Raw genomic sequence first — 18,622 nt, 5'->3', positions numbered from 1 at the left:
TAGAGCCCCACGTCAGACTCTGTGCTGGCAGCACACAGCCTGGAGCCTGCTTCAGATTCTGTGTCTCCCTCTCTCTCTTCCCCTCCCCTGCTCATTCTCTCTTTCTCTCTCAAAAATAAATAAACATTAAAAAATAATAATAAAATAAAACAAAAAACTGTGGGCTAACTACAACACACTTATATAAAAAGGATAAAATATGAGGAAGACTAGGATTATTTCCATAGCAATTACCCCTTCCTTGAAAAGGCACTATAAATTTATAAAAATAAAAAATTATAATCCAATCAAATCAAAAGAAAATGCTGTTGACTTTTCATAAGAATAATTTAATAAGCAGTATAAGCAACTGACAATGTCCATAGCAACAGGTTATCAACAAAGTATTTGCCAGAGAAATGGATGGCAATGGACACATCTTGTACATCTCCACAGGGGGAAGGAGGAGGTCTTAAGACTGTGCACCACTGGTTTGGAAGAAGGTATCAAAACCCAGGTGCAGTATGTATGGTTTCTCAGATTAAGAGACTTTTTTTTTTTTAACTTAAATTCAAGTTAGTTAACATATAGTGTAGCATTGATTTCAGGGGTAGAATCTACTGATTCATCACTTACATATAACACCCAATACTCATCCCAACAAGTGCCCTCCTTAATGTCCATCACCCATTTAGCCCATCCTCCCACACACCTCCCTTCCGCAACCCTCAGTTCTCTGTATTAAGTCTCTTGGGGCACCTGGGTGGTTTAGTAGGTTGAGTGTCCAACTTCAGCTCAGGTCATGATCTCGCAGTCCATGGGTTCAAGCCCTGCATCAGGCTCTGTGCTGACAGCTCAGAGCCTGGAGCCTGCTTTGGATTCTTTGTCTCCCTCTCTTTCTGTCTCTCCCCCACTCACACTCTGTCTCTTCCTCTCTCAAAAATAAACATTTAAAAAATATTTTTTTAAAAAAAAGTCTCTTATGGTTTGCCTCCCTCTCTGTTTTTATCTTATTTTATTTTTCCTTCCTCTGAGATTTTCTCAATCATAAAAAATTGATTTCTATATTTTGGAGCTACTAATATTCAAATAAAGGGCTAGTATGACTATAAAGCAAGCTTATTAAAATCTATTCACTAAAAAATAAATATTTTGAGGGCCTACTAGATAGAAGACATTGTGCTTAATAACAAGAAGATAATAAAGTCAAGACAAAGTCAACATTCTCAAGGTGCATGTGACATTAGACAGTATCTCAAGCAGCCACTGCATGAATGTATGGCTTTCTCCATCTCCATTTGATTCAGTCACTTCTCTTTTAATTATTCTCCTACCTTTCCATTAGTTCAGTTTTTTCCTTTTCCTTCCTCAATGGTTCCTTATATCAACCACCTTTATGTATATGAACTTGAGTTTATTTTTTTTAAGTGAACTCCACACCCAACGTGGGGCTCGAACTCATGATCCCAAGATCAAGAGTTGCATGCACTACCAAATCAGCCAGCCAGGCACCCCAAACTTGAGTTTCTTAATTCAAACTACAGCAGTCTACCCTTACCTACAGTTTCATTTTCTGGATTTCAGTGTTACCCATGGTCAACCACGGTCCAGAAGCAGATGATCCTCCTTCTGAAGTACCATGAGAGGTCAATAGTAGCCTAACTATGTCATAACACCTACTTCATTCACCTCACTTCATCTCATCACATAGGTATTTTATCATCTCACATCGTCACAAGAAGAAGAGTGAATACAGTATAATAAGATATTTTGAGAGAAAGAGACCATTACATAACTTTTATTACAGCATATTGTTATAACTGTTCTATTTTATTATTGTTGTTAATCTCTTATTGTGCCTAATAGGGGCACTTGTACCCCAGTGTTTTTTTTTTTTAATGTTTTTATTTATTTTTGAGACAGCGAGAGACAGAGCATGAGCGGGGAAGGGGCAGAGAGAGAGGGAGACACAGAATCTGAAGCAGGCTCCAGGTTCTGAGCTGTCAGCACAGAGCCCGAGGCGGGGCTCGAACTCACAGACTATGAAATCGTGACCTGAGCTGAAGTCGGACGCTTAACCGACTGAGCCACCCAGGCGCCCCGTACCCCAGTGTTTATAGCAGCACTCTCAACAATAGCTAAATTATGGAAAGAGCCTAAATGTCCATCAACTGATGAATGGATACAGAAATTGTGGTTTATATACACAATGGAATACTACGTGGCAATGAGAAAGAATGAAATATGGCCTTTTGTAGCAACATGGATGGAACTGGAGAGTGTTATGCTAAGTGAAATAAGTCATACAGAGAAGGACAGACTCCATATGTTTTCACTCCTATGTGGATCCTGAGAAACTTAACAGAAGACCATGGGGGAGGGGAAGGAAAAAAAAATGGTTAGAGAGGGAGAGAGCCAAAACACAAGAGACTCCTAAAAACTGAGAACAAACTGAGGGTTGATGGGGGGTGAGAGGGAGGGGTGGGTGGTGATGGGTATTGAGGGCACCTGTTGGGATGAGCACTGGGTGTTGTATGGAAACCAATTTGACAATAAATTTCATAATAAAAAAATTAATTAAAAAAAATCTCTTATTGTGCCTAACTTATAAATTAAACTTTACCATGAGTATGTATGTACAGGAAAAAACAGTATATATAAGGTTCGGTATTATCTATGATTTCAGGCATCCACTGGGGGTCTTGGAACATACTTCCCCTAGGAAACGGAGGACTACTATACCTTAGATACACTCATACCCTCCTTTCAAGTGCCTTCCATTTTTGTTACTTTATTTAAAACTGGAATGGGGTGGGAGCACATGGGTGGCTCAGTGAGTTGAGCATCCCACTCTTGATTTCAGCTCAGGTCATGATCTCACCGTTCAGGAGATTGAGCCCTGCATGGGGCTCTGCAGTGATAGCACAGAGCCTGCTTGGGATTCTTTCTCTCTCTCTCTCTCTCTCTCTCTCTCTCTCTCTCTGCTCCTCCCCCACTCACACACACTCACACACTTGTGCACACACTCACTCCTTCTCTCAAAATAAATAAATAAACTTAAAAAAAAATTGGAATGGGTGGGGAGGGAACATGCCCTGTCTTAAAATTACTTTGCATTAGACAAAAGTTGGCACTACACTTCATTAAATAAGAGTATTTCTAGGCCTTGGTAACCACAGTGCAATGTGGTTTGGAGAACATCGATTAAGGAAGCATTTTCCTGATTGATGAAAAATAACTCATTTATGATCATCTACCTCTTCTGGAAGGTTATGCAGTGTATTAATGTAGCACATAATAAAAACAACAAAAAAATTTTATGTATTTCTTAAATTAGCTACTTCTATTTTCCAATCTCCATGTGCTTTGCATGTTCCTGCTATCATGCAAAGAAGATCCCCTCTGCATTTAATAAAACAATGTGTTAAAACAAACAAACAAACAAATCAGGGCAGTCCCTTTACACTGAAAAACTTCCAGCTAAGTAGCTATGTAACAGTATGTGTCACTCTGTTTGAAACAATAAAAGTAAAATCAACAACAAAAGTATACTCCACTTCTACAGAAATATACTGAGACAACATATGCACATAACAAAAACTCTACTAAGAAGTTACTGTTTAAGTAAGTGTGTAACTTATTTGCTAATTTTAAAATAATTCTATTATTAACTCTAAAAATAACTGGCCAGAAAATAGGAAGGTTGGATGCATGAACAAGAAGTTAGGGCACCCTAAATGCAAAGGTATGTTCCATCTACAGACCTGGCAAGTGGGCAAAGGCCTGGGTCCACAACTAACTATGACTGAATCTCACTTAGTTTCAGTTTCTTCATGTATAAAATGAGAATAGCACAATCTCCTCCACAGTCTTGTTTTAAGATTAAATGATGTTACATAGTGGAAAATATGTAACAGACTAGATACATAGTAGGCATTCAACATTTGCTTTCCATTCCCCAGTGCTATAATAGCATAGTCAACAAGCACATGCCTCATAAAAATTTTGAGTTATAAGTTTTTTCTAAATCCCAGAATCTGGGAAACAGATTTTAAAAGAATTGACCTATAATTAGACTCGTTATTATATTCAACTTTGGAGTTATTAAAAAGTGTCTAATCTGTTCAACATCACCATCTTCTAACCCACTGCACACTTAGAATTAACTCTTAAAATGTGTACATATTCACAAAGCACTAGCTCAGAGAGAAAATTCTATTCACCAGCAAGCATAATGCAACACTTGCAAGAAACACAAGACAATCCTATGTGGAAATGTCCTTGAGACAATAAACATTCTGACAAAGATGCTACATACAGTTGTTTATTATAATCAGATCAGCAAATAAGTGAAAACAAAATGAGTATTTCCTGCCATCATCTTCCATTAGAAAGAAAGGTATAAAACAAGAGAGAAAAAAGACAGCATGCAGGCAAGAGAAAGCTTATATATAATAACAAGACACCCTAGAAGTTACAGAAGTTACAGTCCATGAAATGACTTGTGAACTTAATTCAAAAGTATCTTTGCATTTATTCATCAATAACCACTCTTAAAACCACCCAGCAAATGATATAGAAGTCTCTTGCTAGAATGATTCCTCTACTGTGAAATAATTTAAGGAGCAGAAATGAGAAGAGGAAAATAAATGTCTACAATAGATATATTTTCTTAAATAGGCAAATTCTATTTTAATCAGGACTACATTCATTACCCCTGTGGTGATTAATTTTGTGTCAATGTGGCTAGGCCACAATAACCAGATTTGGCCAAATAATATTCTAGATGTTTCTGTCAAGGTAGTTTTATGTAAGATTAATATTTAAATCAGTAAAGTTTGATTCTTAAGTAGATTATGCTCTATAATGTGAGTGTGCTTTATCCAGTCAGTTGAAAGTCTTAATATGAAAAAACAAAAACAAAACAAAAAACTGACCTCCTTGGGGGAAAAAAGAATTCTATCTTTGGACTGAAATTGCAACTCCTCCCTCAGTGTCTAAATTTTGGACTTGCCAGCCTTCACAATCATGAGCCAATTTCTTGAAATCTCAATCTCTCTCCTTCCCTCTTTCTCTCTTTCTCTCTCTCTGTCTCTGTCTCTCTCTCACCATAAACATACACACACATATATCCCACATGATACTGGTTTTGTTTCTAGGGAGAACCCTAACTAATATGACTCACATACCATTAAATTCAACCCTCAATAAATGACCTCATCACCAACTACATATAATCGCCTTACTCTTCCTTTTTGTCTTATTTTTATTTTTATAAAATGATCCCTCAATAAATGAATCTTGTTAAAACAAAAACAATCTCCTTAATCATACAGTTAGCAGGGTTGATAAGGAATGGAAAACCTTTCAAGAACTGCAAACCCAACCCAGCAGGTAGGCAAATGCCTTCTACAAATACATCTTTCTGTGGAGTTTCCACAGGTCTACATGCACTTGAACTTAAAGGGCCAAACATCAGGAAAACTGAAATCAACAAAGTTTCCCTCCGGCACAGCAGCTTATCTTCTTCTGTGTGACACCCATTCTTTTTCAGCACCTTTGTCAACACATCAGTGCCCTAATTCTCACGCTGGCTTCAATATAGTATTGAGTTCCTCTAGCCAGATTATCATCTCACTTTTTGCATCTTCTCAACTCCAGGATTCCCATTTGGTTTTCTATAATTTCTAACTCCTTACTGAAATCCTTTATTTGTTGAGTCATTGTTACCATGCTTTCTTTAATTTTAGAAACACAACTCATTTAGTTCTTAGAACATATTATATGAATATAATATGGTATAACAACTCTAGAAATCTGTCTTCCTCCACAATGTGCAGCTACTAATGTCTCTGCTCTGCTTTTCTTTAATTCTTGTTATTTTAAAGCCTAGTTTCCTGGAGTTGCCCCTGTGTCTATGTAGCTTAGCCAATGATTCAACAGAGAATTTACTTAAATACTCAATAAAGGTTGTCATCCTTTCCAAAAGGATCTATGTGTGGTCAGGGTAGTATATCCAACATCCAGAACAGTTTCAAGTCTCCCCACATTTTAGTTTAGTCTCCACTGTGGAAAGCCATCATAAAAGTTACTATAATAAAAAAACACAGAAACTAAAAAACATTTTCCTTAATGATGCTAATCTTTTATTTCAAAACTGAATTCTGTTCTATTACTTGTTTTCTTTTGTCTCCTACTGTAACCCTGCATACGAGAAAACAGTAGGCAGAGAAATAACAAGGCCTCAGCCACAGGAAACCCTAAATATGTTTTTAATTCCTTTCTCTTCTCTCTTGTAAGAGCATTGTCTTATGGTAACAAAGATTTTAGGATAGCAAAATTCACTCTCTGGAATAACAATATAAACTTTTAATAGTGGTTCAAAGAATTTTTTTAATTTCCTTACCCAGAAGATCCAGTGCTCTTACAAACACCAAGGAGGGGCCTTTTTTCAGCAAAGTTGTCACACTTTTGAGTACCTGATAAGGAACATAAAATAAAATGTAAAATAAAACTTTGAGAAGTATTCTTGTATATTTTCCATTATCTTCATGCTCTCAAATTATTTACAGCTGAAGAGACAGCAAAACATTCATTATAAATTGACATAATTTATACACTTGACTGAACAAAAATAGAACAGCTATAAGTAAAACATAACTATTTTTAAAGTGGAACCAGCATTTAAAACATCTTTTTTAAAAAACTGGCACCAACTTCAATCTTATACACATTCTCCATGAGATCAGAAACCTCTTCCAACTCCACCAACTAATTACCTAAGACTAGTATAATTTTCATGTCAAAACTAAATAAAGGTAGGTCAGGCCAGAAAAATTATAAAATTATAGGCCATTATCAATATACATAAATGCAAAATTCCTTTTCAAAAATGTAAACTGAGTAGCAATATATGAGAAAAAACAAAGTCTCATAACAAAGTTGAATTTACTCAAGTTATAATTTCACATTACAAAACCTACTAATGTAATTGCTTATATTAGCAATGTAGCAGATGCAGAAAAAACATTCTATTCTGCACTATTCTATATACTATCCTGTATTCATCTAGTCATGATGAGAACAAAACAAAACAAAAAAACTTGTTTTCTTGTCCCAATAATGATTATCTACAAAATATTCTACAACAAAATCATAGGTAATGCTTTCAGAGTACTGCCATGAAAATCAGTAATAACACAAGGATATCCAATTAAATGTTCTATTCAACCCTATTCTGGAAGTCCTAGACAGGATAATAACAATAAATGAACTCAATAATATTGAGTTCAATAATAATAATATTGAACTCAATAATGTTGAGTTCAATAATATTGCTGGATATAAAATCAATGTAATAGCAGCAACAAGCAGAAGAATAAAGTCAGGAGTCAGAACCACAAAAAAAAAAAAAAAAAGAAAAAAAAAAGATGCTCAACCTCACACATGAGAGAAATTCCACTTAAAACTATATTGAAATTTGCTAATTTTCAAAAGTGATAATGGTACTATGGTTATAATTTTAAGATTCCTTATCTTTTGGAAATAAATAATAAAATATTAACCAATAAGCTGGCATGATATCTGGGAGAAGATAGTTCACAATTTTCTGGATAAAGGGGAATAGATGTTAATGAAATAAGATTAGCCATAAAATGATGGGTAATAGATTATTAGAGATTGATATACTATTTTTACTACTTCTGAATAAATTAGAAATTTTCCATTAAAAATGTTTAAATTAGGGGCGCCTGGGTGGTGCAGTCGGTTAAGCGTCCGACTTCAGCCAGGTCACGATCTCCCGGTCCGTGAGTTCGAGCCCCGCATCAGGCTCTGGGCTGATGGCTCGGAGCCTGGAGCCTGTTTCCAATTCTGTGTCTCCCTCTCTCTCTGCCCCTCCCCCGTTCATGCTCTGTCTCTCTCTGTCCCAAAAATAAATAAAAAACGTTGAAAAAAAAATTTTTTTTAATGTTTCAATTATACTTATAAACACTGACCTTTACATAAGACCTTCTCAAAAAAATCCAAAAGTTCTGTAAAATTTTCTGGTTATATCAATCAGTTATAAATGCAAATAGCCTTCAATAGAGAAACATCACTGCTAAGATTTCATCCTACATATATACTCAGCCATGAGGAAAGTAACTTGTATACAAAATTATTCACTGTAGCATTGTTTGTAACAGCAGAGGACTAGTAAGTTCTAAATATAACAAAGTATTTCCTATAGCTGTAAAAGAATAAATGTATGCTCTATGAAAATATGGAATGAAATCCAAAAAAAAAAATATATATATATATATAATAACAGAAAAATACAAAATATTGTCCCATTTTTTGTATAACATGGAGAAAAAAGACTTATTTGCATATAAACATATCCACACACACTCTTAAGATACATACAAAATCTTATCTAATGGCCACCAATGGGAGGGAGAATGGAAAAAGCAAAAGATAGAGAACAAAAATGGGAAAAAAAGTTTTTCATAGTCTATATACTTTATACTTTTTAATTTTAAAACCATATGAACATGTTAATTTCCCCCCAAATTTTGCTTTGTTTTGAAATAAGGAGACAAATGCCAGAAGACACCAGTATGTGTTTGTTTCACTTTCTGAGATAAGCTGGTAGACTGAAGATATGCATTTCATTTTGTCCATTCTGAAAATTCCAGTGAAAGCATATTAAATCAAACAGGGTTAAAAACTATATAATAACATCAACAAACACTGGAACTAGATAAGTGATAACTAACTTAGCAGTCCTAAGTGAAAGTTCAAGCTACTCTTGGGAGAAAAAACAGAATCTGAGACTCAAATTACTTGACACCTGATTATACCAGGTATACCTGAGATTTATCCTTATACAGTTAGGAGATTGTAAAGGAGTTTGTAAGCTTTCTGTAGAGAATTTAACAAGTCAGTCCATGAATAAAAGACCAAAAGACACTGTCAGTCAGAAGACCCCAACAAAGAGCACAACTAAAGCACCAAACAATAAATTAAAAATTGACAAACACATCACAGAACTTTCAATCAGGTTTTTAGTTTGTCACTTATAAATATGTGCAGACAAGGAAAAGGAAAACAATCATCTGCAAAGTGGCTAACTCTATACAGGAAGAAAAACATCTATCTATCTATCTATCTATCTATCATTTCTAAGATATAAGAGAAGCTATTTTAGGCATGGAACAATACAAGAATGCAATGAAAATGGACTCTTGGAGAATAAAAGAGAACTCCTGGAAATTAAAAAACAAGATAGATTATTTAATAAACTCAACACAAGGGTCAAAGGTAAAACTGAGAAAATGTCTCAGAGAGCAAAAACACAAAACTAGAGGAAAATGGCATTAATCTACACACACACACATGAAATGTTAAAGGAGCAATCTCAAAAGTCTAATATAAATAGGAGAAAAGGGAAAAAACAGAGAAAATAGAGAGGAAGAAATCATCTATGAAATGTTTCAAAAAAATTTTCACTGAACAAAAGTATATGAGTTTATAAGCCCTTTGAGAGTCTAGAACAATTGATTGAACAGATCAACCCCAATATGTATCGTTTCAGGATAATGGCAACAAGAAGTTTCTACAAGTCTCCATGGAGAAAAAACAGGTTGTTTACAGAAGCAAGAATTCCAGTGGCTACTCTAGGTATTATATAACATCAAAAAAAAAAAACCCAGCTAACATCATATAAACTGAATGCTTTCCCCCTAAAATCAGAAGCAAGGCAAGAATATCCATTCTCACCACTGCTATTTAACTTACTACTGGAAGTTCTAGCCAAGGCAATAAGACAAGAAGGAAAGAAAAAAGGTATACAGATAAGAAAGGAAGAAATAAAATCCCTATGTGCTGATAATATGACTGACACATAGAATCAACATCAAACATAACAAAATAAAAAAGAAGCGAATTAGTGAGTTAGTTCAGCAAAGTTATAGGAGATACGATCAACATACAAAAATCAACTATTTCTTAGAACTACCCTACAACCCAGCAATTGCACTACTAAATATTTATCCAAGGGATACAGGTGTGCTGTTTCGAAGGGGCACATGCACCCCAATGTTTATAGCAGCACTATCAACAATAGCTAAAGTATGGAAACAGCCCAAATGTCGATCAACAGAAGAACAGATAAAAAAGATGTGGTATGTGTATGTGTGTGTGTGTGTGTATATATATATACACATATACACACACACATATATATATATATATATATATATATATACACACACACACACACAATGGAGCATTACTGAGCAATCAAAAGAATAAAATCTTGGCCATTTGCAACTACGTTGGATAGAACTAGAGGGTATTATGATAAGCAAAACTAGAGAAAGACAAATATATGACTTCACTCATATGAGGAATTTAAGAGACAAAACAGACGAACATAAGGGAAGGGCAGCAAAAAGAATATAAAAACAGAGAGGGGGACAAAACATAAGAGACTCTTAAATACAGAGAACAAACTGATGGTTGCTGGAGGGGCTACCGGTGGGGGATGGACGAAACGGGTAAGGAACATTAAGAAAGAAACTTGGAATGAGCACTGGGATGTTATACATAAGAGATGAATCACTGGGATCTACTCCTGAAAACATTATTGCACTATATGCTAACTAACTTGGATGTAAATTAAAAATAAATAATTAAAATTAAAATTAAAATTAAAAAAATAAAACAGGATATCCTATAGTGGATGTACCTGGAGCATATTATGCTGAATGAAATAAGCCTGACAAAGAAAAACAAATATTGCATGATCCCATTTAAATGTGGGATCTGCAAAGAATGAAACTAGACCTCTTTCTTACACCATTCACAAAAATAAACTCAAAATGGATAAAGGACCTGAATGTGAGACAGGAAACCATCAAAACTCTAGAGGAGAAAGCAGGAAAAAAACCTCTGACCTCAGCCGCAGCAATTTCTTACTTGACACATCTCCAAAGGCAAGAGGAATTAAAAGCAAAAATGAACTGTTGGGACCTCATGAAGATAAAAAGCTTCTGCACTGCAAAGGAAACAACAAAACTAAAAGGCAACTGATGGAATGGGAAAAGATATTTGCAAATGACATATCGGACAAAGGGCTAGTATCCAAAATCTATAAAGAACTCACCAAACTCCACACCCAAAAAACAAATAATCCAGTGAAGAAATGGCCAAAAGATATGAATAGACATTTTTCTAAAGAAGACATCCAGATGGCCAACAGGCACATGAAAAGATGCTCAACATCGCTCCTCATCAGGGAAATACAAATCAAAACCACACTAAGATACCACTTCATGCCAGTCAGAGTGGCTAAAATGAACAAATCAGGAGACTTTAGATCTGGAGAGGATGTGGAGAAATGGGAACCCTCTTGCACTGTTGGTGAGAATGCAAACTGGTGCAGTCACTCTGGAAAACAGTGTGGAGGTTCTTCGAAAAATTAAAAATAGATCTACCCTATGACCCAGCAATAGCACTGCTAGGAATTTACCCAAGGGATACAGGAGTGCTCATGCATAGGAGCACTTGTACCCCAATGTTTATAGCAGCGCTTTCAACAATAGCCAAATTATGGAAAGAGTCTAAATGTCCATCAACTGATGAATGGATACAGAAGATGTGGTTTATATATACAATGGAATACTACTTGGCAATGAGAAAGAATGAAATCTGGCCATTTGCAGCCATGTGGATAGAACTGGACAGTGTTATGCTAAGTGAAATAAGTCAGGCAGAGAAAGACAGAAACCATATGTTTTCACTCTTATGTGGATGCTGAGAAACTTAACAGAAGACCGGGGCGGGAAGAGAAGGGTGGGGAAAAAAGTTACAGAGAGGGAAGGAGGCAAACCATAAGAGACTCTTAAATACTGAGAACAAACTGAAGGTTGATGGGGGTTGGGGGAGAGGGGAAAGTGGGTGAGGGGTATTGAGGAGGGCACCTGTTGAGATGAGCACTGGGTGTTGTATGGAAACCAACTTGACAATAAATTATATATATAACACTGAATATTATAAGTTATATATATATTATCATATACTGAATATTATAAATTATATATATTATTATACACTGAATAATAAATTATATGTATTATATATATTGTATATATATATAACACTGAAAAAAATAAATGTGGAATCTGCAAAAATTGAACTTATAAAAGCAGAGAGTAGAATGGTGGTTGACGAGGATTGGGGAGTGGGGGAAATGACGAGATGTTAGCCAAAAGGTGCAGAGTTTCAGTCATGCAGGATGAATGTACTCTGGAGATGTACAGCATGGTGACTGTAGCTAATAATATTATATTGTATACTTGAATTTTGCTAACAGAGTAGATTTTATTTTCACCACACCAAAACAACACAAAAAAACAAAAAACGGTAACTATGTAAAATGATAGCTATATTAATTACTTTGAGTGTGGTAATCATTTCAGGATATATACATACACGAAACATCACACTGTAATCCTAAATATATGTAATTTGTAATATAATTTGGCAATTATACCTCAATGTAATGTATACCTCAATTATACCAATATGTAATGTAATTTGTCAATAATACCTTAATAAAGCCGGGGGGAAAAATCAGCTATTTCCATCTACTAGCAATGAATGTATGAAAAATGAGATTAAAGGTACAATAACAATTTGTACACCTGCAACTAATATTACACTAACTGGAATTTAAATAAAAACTTCTTTAGAAAGTAAAATTACATTTATAATTGCTCTAAAATTAAATACTCAGGTATAAATCTAACAAAACATGTGTAGAATTATATACCGAAAACTACAAAATGCTGACAAAAGAAATGAATGACAATCCAAATAAATGGAGATATATAATTGATATAAGATACACAGATTAAGGGAACAGAAAAGCACCCATAAATATGGCCAACTGATTTTTATAAGGGGGAACAGCAATTAAATGGAGGAAGAGTAGTTGTCTTTTCAACAAATAGTCCTGGAGCAAATGGATATCCATAAGAAAAAAATAAAACCTAACCTAAACCATACACCTTATCCAAAATTAACTCAAAATAGATCATAGATTTATATGTAAAACTATGTAGCTTTTAGAAGAAAATTTAGAAGAAAACCTGCAGGACCTAGAAGAGTCTCAGACATACACAACATAAAAAGTATGATTCACAGGACCAAAAAAAATCAATAAATTGGATTTAATTAAAATTAAAAACAAGCAAAAAACTTTTAATAATAAAAAAAAAAGCTACACTTTGGGGGAAAAAAATACTTACAAAACACATGTCTGACAAAAACCCCATATCCACAATATATAAACTCAAACTCAACGCTAAAAAAAACATACAATCCTATTAGAAAATGGGCCAAAGATATAAAGAGATATTCCACTGAGGGGCACCTGGGTGGCTCAGTCAGTTAAGCATCCAACTTTGGCTCAGGTCATGATCTCACAGCTTGTGAGTTTGAGCCCTGTGTCAGGCTCTGTGCTGACAGCCCAAAGCCTGAAGCCTGCTTCAGATTCATTCTCTCTCTCTCTCTCTCTCTCTCTCTCTCTCTCTTCCCTCTCCCACTCACACTCTATCTCTCTCTGTCTCTCAAAAATAAACATTAAAAAAATTTTTAAATAAAAAAAATGAGATATTCCACTGAAAAGATACGGGTAGCAAATAATACAGATGAAAAGACTGTCAACAAATAATACAGATGAAAAGACTGTCAACATTACCAGCCATCAAGAAAATGGAAATTAAGACCACAATGAGATACAATTATACAGCTATTAGAATAACTAGAAGAGAAAATTATTACAGTGACAAATGTTGGCAAAGATGTAGAGAAACTAGATCTTTCATACATTCCTAGTGGAAATGTAAAATAGTGCAGTCCCTCTAGAAAAGAGTTTGATGTTTTCTTTAACAACAACAAAAACAACAAAACATATACTTACCATACATCCCAGCAATCACAGTACTGGGCATTCATCCCAGAGAAATAAAAACGTATTTCCAAACAAACTTGTACACAAATGTTTATAGTAGTTTTATTTGTAGTAGCCAAAAAGTGAAATCATCCCAGATGTCATTCAACAGATGAATGATATCTCTATACCATGTAATATTAATCATTACAAAAATGAAACTGTTCATACACTGAACAACTTGAATATAACTCAGGAACATTGTGCTAAGTGAAAAAGCCAATCTCAAAACTTCACATACTGTGTTATTCCAGGTATGTAACAATCTTGAAATGACAAAATTATTATAGAAATGGAGAGCAGACTGATGGTTCTCAAAAGTTAGGGATGGTGGAAGAAGACAACATGAAGGAAATTGTTGTAGTGATGGTCTAGATTTGTATCTTTTTTGTGGTGGTGGTTAAAGCGATCTACACTTGTGATCAAACATCATGGAACTATGTGCACACATTCCAGCACTGTCGATTTCTTGGTTAACATATTATTCTATACTTATATATGATGTAACCAGTGGGAAAAATTAGGTGAAAGGTACACAGCACCCTTCTCTAGTATTTTTGCAACTTCCTGTAAATACATAATATTTCAGAAAACTCCTTGCTAGGATTGCTTTATAAATGTTTTTCTACAATATTAAATAATTTGGATTTTACTCCTTAAAAAGGTACATATGTCTTGCAGAAGAATGAAACTGGACCACTTTCTTACACCATACAAAAAAATAAATTCAAAATGGATGAAAGATCTAAATGTAAGACAGGAAAGCATCAAAATCCTAAAGGAGAAAACAGGCAGCAACCTCTCAGCCACAGCAAATTTTTACTAAACATGTCTCCAGAGGCAAAGGAAACGAAAGCAAAAATGAAATACTGGGACCTAATCAAGATAAAAAGTTCTTCACAGCGAAGGAAACAAGCAACAAAACTGAAAGGCAACCGACAGAATGGGAAAAGATACCTGCAAATGACATACTAGATAAAGGGTTAGTATTCAAAATCTATTAAGAACTTCTCAAACTCAACACCCAAAACAAATTATCCAGAGAGGAAATGGGCAGAAGACATGAACAGACACTTTTCCAAAGACATCCACATGGCTAAAAGATACATGAAAAGATGCTCAACATCACTCACCATCAGACAAATACAGATCAAGACCACAATGAGATACTACCTCACACTTGTCAGAATGGCTAAAATTAACAACTTGGGAAGCAACAGATGTTGGTGAGGATGCAAAAAAAATTTGTGCTGTTGGTGGGAATGCAAACTGGTGCAGCCAACTCTGGAAAACAGTATGGAGGTTCCTCAAAAATTTTTAAATAGAACTACCCTACAACTCACCAATAGCACTACTAGGTATTTATCCAAAGGATACAAAAATACTGATTTGAAGGGGCACATGCACCCTGTTTATAGCAGCATTATCAATAACAAATTATGAAAAGAGCCCAAATGTCCATCAACTGATGAATGGATAAAGATGTGGCATGTGTGTGTGAATATATACATACATACATATATGTGTGTATGTATATATGTGTGTATATATATATATATAAGAATATATATACATATATGTATGTATAGACAATATGCATTGTACATATATATTACGTATGTATATTTATACACATATGATATATATACACACATATACATACACACACACACATATACACAAACACAATGGAATATTACTCAAAGATCAAAAAGAATGAAATCTTCACATCTGCAACAATGCGGATAGAACTAGAGTATATCATGCTAAGCAAAATAAGTCAGAGAAAGAGAAACATCTATTATTTCACTCATATGTGGAATTTAAGGAACAAAACAGATGAACACAGGGGAAGGGAAGGAAAAATAAAGTAAAATAAAAATAGAGGGAGGTAAACCATAAGAGACTTAAATATAGAGAAAACTATATTTAAATTGAACATTGCTGGAGGGAGGTGAGTGGGCAACAGGCTAAATGGGTGATGGGCATTAAGGAAGGCAGTCATTGGGGTGAGTACTGGGTGTTATATGTAAGTGAGGAATCACTAAATTCTACTCCTGAAACCAATATTACATTATATGTTAACTAACTTTATAAATGATTAATTTACTAAGGATTATGTGCTGTTATCCCTGCTAAACAAATAAATCAAATTTCACAATTAACAATGTAACTTGAGTGAAGCACAAGTTAACAATTAACTGGTCCAAAGCCCACAATATTTATGTTCCAAATTAATTACAGCTTGACTTCATCTATGCAAACCTAATTCTTCACTCCTACATATTTCACCTTCACTTTTAACAATAACTATTTTACTTCTGCTTCCTGGTCTCTGTAAGGTCTTTACAGTTTGTACCTGTGTTATACATAACAACTTGATATTCTGATGAATGAAACATCATGTCTTTAAAATGCAAATAATACTGGCAAGAATAGTTTGATTGTTTTGCATTTCTCAAACCTAAACGGAAGAACTCCCATTGGTTTCAGCTGACCTAACAGGTTACATAAGTACTCCCGACTTTGCACTAGAAGGTCAGCCACCTGACACTTACTGAAGACTTAAACTCTTCATGGATATTCAGAGAAGATAGCCAAGCAAAAATTTTAAACCCTCTCCCTCAACACAATTTTAAAAACCTTAACTTGCCAAAAGCATAACCTCCAATGCAACTACTACCAAAACCATGCAAGTAGAAAAGACCAGCGTCAACAATAAGCAAACAAATAATAACAGAACCTCCAAATCTATTTGAGGCATGCTTTTCAGTTTAAAAAAAAAAAAACAAAACTTTAATTTTGGAGTTAGAAAACTAAGTAACAAAACCTTAACTCTGCTTTAAATAATGTCATTGTAGATGGTTTGAAGAAATACAGTTTTTAAAGTGTTAGTATAAAAATTCTACAATCTCATGAACACTATAGCTATTAACCTGATTTTTCATGCAGTATAAATAGGAGCATGTACTCTCCATGATGCCTAATGGAGTCATCACCCTCCCATAACGTAATCCTCCAAATTGTAGAGGATTAACTTTTTATATATAAAATTGTGTTTATTTGCATGTACAATAGAGAGAATGACGTTACACACACCTGTTCTACAGCATTTAACAGAATGTAGCATGATGATTGAAATGAAAAGCGGCTAGCCAAATCCATCAAATATAAAAACTATTGCAATCCTGTTGTAAAGTCCTTTTGTTAAACTCCTTTTATTCTAAATCCTTTTAATTCTGTCCTATAACACTAAAACATTTATAAAAAGCTTAAAATCCTAATAAATCGCACAATTAAAGTAATGAAAATGGGCTTGCCCACCAAGTCACAACTCCCCTCTCCCTCAACAAAATTCAAGACAGTTTGCATGTCAGAAAATGTTAAATAATATCCCCCACCATACATACCATTATAAACTCATTTAAACCAAAGAGTTTAGGCTCATAAATAAGCCTTAAAGATTTCAAGAAATCAAATAGAAACCACTTTTGCAAGGATCCGAAAACAGATCCAGAGGCAAATACAAATCCAAGTGATAATGAAATATTCCAACTCTACTATGATGCCTTGAACATAAAGATCTTACACAAAAGTATGCTAATACTAATAAAATTTAAATGAGAATGTATTTTACAGAAAGATCCCATTGAACAATTTAATGCATCTTATCAGTTAATTAAACCATTTCCAAGCCTCCTCCATTTTTTCTTATTTTACTGAAATAATTTTCTTTTAGAAAAGATTTAATCCAACCAGTTTGTCCATGTCCAGTTTTCCTTATAGATTCTCTCAATGTGAGCTTCAAGTTGCAGTCATTATTCTGCAGATCTAAATTTTAGCTAGAAATATGATTCTATTGTCATTTATAGTCAAATTTTATTGTGTGTAATTTTAGATTCTTTCAGGATCTTTTCCCACTAAAAAATTATATTTTCTTACAAAATTTTCTACTTTATGCTTCAAAATAATCTCCAGTATAATCTGGGTAATCCTCATATTTATATCTTACCTAAAAGAGAAAATGCAAGGAATTTTTAAGACAGAGAAGACAGAGATGAAGTTGGAGATGAGCAGGGAGATAGATACAAGAAACTAGATACAGAGGTTGCAGGTTCCATCAACCAACCACAAGGAGGATAAACAGGACAGAAATCTTATTACCTTGAACAATTTTATCTAAATATGACCACCAAAGACATATTTGTCATTTGCCTCAAACATCCAAAATATGTGTAATACATTTTAGCTTCCACAGTTTCAAAAAGTTTAATATATTAAAGACATTTTTCATTACAGCTAGCTTTATTACCTTCCTCCATAAATTAAAGTGTTCGATATGTGAAGTATCCCTTAATAATGGCATCACATGCTTCACTTTAATAATCTGGCCTTTGCGGCTCTTTCACAGATGAGACTCCTCAGACCCTAACAAACACAAAGTACAAACCATCCATCTGACAGCTGAGTAAACTGATACTAAGAGAGGTTAAATAACTCGACCAAGTTGTTGTGCTATTAAATGCCACATGTGAACCTGAAAGACAGTCCAGAATTCCTTCCTTTGCTACCATTGGTCACTGAAAAAAAAAAGCTACTGCAGAAATTAGGATCAACTTCCCTGCTGAAAAATAAACAAAATTA

At 34.4% G+C, this 18,622-nt stretch overlaps 1 protein-coding gene across 10 annotated transcripts in view; it reads right to left on the bottom strand.

Moving 5' to 3' along the window:
- Positions 1-18,622, bottom strand: part of BCAS3 (BCAS3 microtubule associated cell migration factor) — a 619,432-nt gene that overhangs the window by 517,445 nt on the left and 83,365 nt on the right. For all 10 annotated transcript variants that reach the window (XM_030295988.1, XM_030295991.1, XM_030295990.1 and 7 more), the window contains one exon: positions 6,386-6,458. In XM_030295988.1, the coding sequence (XP_030151848.1) occupies positions 6,386-6,458 (73 nt within the window). The remainder of the gene's footprint in view (positions 1-6,385; positions 6,459-18,622) is intronic.

Source organism: Lynx canadensis, chromosome E1, assembly GCF_007474595.2.
Source record: "Lynx canadensis isolate LIC74 chromosome E1, mLynCan4.pri.v2, whole genome shotgun sequence".
Taxonomy (NCBI): domain Eukaryota; kingdom Metazoa; phylum Chordata; class Mammalia; order Carnivora; family Felidae; genus Lynx; species Lynx canadensis.
The sequence above is the reverse complement of the archived record's forward strand: the minus strand, read 5'-3'. Positions and strand labels throughout refer to the sequence as shown.